Raw genomic sequence first — 1,079 nt, 5'->3', positions numbered from 1 at the left:
TCCATTCCAGGTTGGATGAGCCTTGAGCAACCTGCTCTGCTGGGAGGTGTCCCTGCCCAGGGCAGGGGTTGGGGCTGGGTGGTCTCTGAAGTCCATTCCAACCCCTCACTGCATTACAATACTATGACCAGAGAAGGTGGCTGGGGGGAGAAAGGTCAGAAAACACCCAAACAACTCCAATTAGGGCAGACAATGTGGTGTTCATGGCTGTTCTCTCCTTTGCTGCTGGTCTAGGGAATGTTGTTTTTTTCCTTCCTGGCTCTTTGTGCTCTGCATTACAGTTTCAGCTCATTGTGGCCATGCAGTCCTTGAGAAGAGGCTCAGAATTGTCTCTGCTGGACCATTCTTGGTCCAGCTCCAGCTGGAGCAGTTGATCAGGACACGAGGCGTAGGAGGAGCACTGCAGCTGCACCGAGAGATAACCTGGGACTCAGAGCACTTTCAAGCAGAAAACTGAGCTCACATTTTCATCTTATTTACACCAGCAGGAGTGCAGATCACTGCCACCACCCTCCCTGGGGCCATGGCAGCAAAGTGAGGGCAGCAAACCACCAGACGGTGGGAACAGGGCAGCAGAGAGAACCTCACTCACCAATGATAGCTGAAGGACGAAGAACATTCACTGCCTCTTCAAATGACTTTGGTATCTTCTCTGGAGCCTGATGTGCAAAGGGTTCCTGATTGGAGTCCACTTTCTGTTCTCTGCCCTGCAGAACAAACATGGATTCATTCTGTCTGCGAGGAGAGCACTGGCCACCTGTGCTGTGTCTCTCCCAGGGGAGGTGCAGCCCTACCTGGACCAGCAAACCGTGTTTGTCAAACATCCATATCCTCCCATAGGCCTCCTCAGCAGAAACTCCATTCTCCATCATAGCCATGACAATCAGGTTTGCAATTCCCAGCGCGGCCTTGGGGAGAAAAGGAGTTTGGGTTTTAACACAGGAGAGATCTGCCTTCACAAAAAAACAAACCCCTGCAGGAAGTCAGCTCTGGGAAATGTTTGCCTGGGTGGGGGCAGGTTCCTGGGACAACACTGTGCCATCCTGAAGCAGATAGAGAGGGGCAGCTCTGTGCTGTGA

The 1,079-nt window shown here is 52.5% G+C and overlaps 1 protein-coding gene across 1 annotated transcript in view; it reads right to left on the bottom strand.

Annotated features, from left to right (window-relative positions):
* LOC103804815 (NAD-dependent malic enzyme, mitochondrial-like) overlaps window positions 1-1,079 on the bottom strand; it is a gene marked incomplete at both ends in the record, with an annotated part of 6,141 nt that overhangs the window by 1,640 nt on the left and 3,422 nt on the right. Inside the window, 2 exons of the mRNA XM_009077445.1 lie at window positions 593-707; window positions 795-908. Of these exons, the coding sequence (XP_009075693.1) occupies window positions 593-707; window positions 795-908 (229 nt within the window). The remainder of the gene's footprint in view (window positions 1-592; window positions 708-794; window positions 909-1,079) is intronic.

This window comes from Acanthisitta chloris, unplaced genomic scaffold, assembly GCF_000695815.1.
Source record: "Acanthisitta chloris isolate BGI_N310 unplaced genomic scaffold, ASM69581v1 scaffold10766, whole genome shotgun sequence".
NCBI lineage: Eukaryota > Metazoa > Chordata > Aves > Passeriformes > Acanthisittidae > Acanthisitta > Acanthisitta chloris.
The sequence above is the reverse complement of the archived record's forward strand: the minus strand, read 5'-3'. Positions and strand labels throughout refer to the sequence as shown.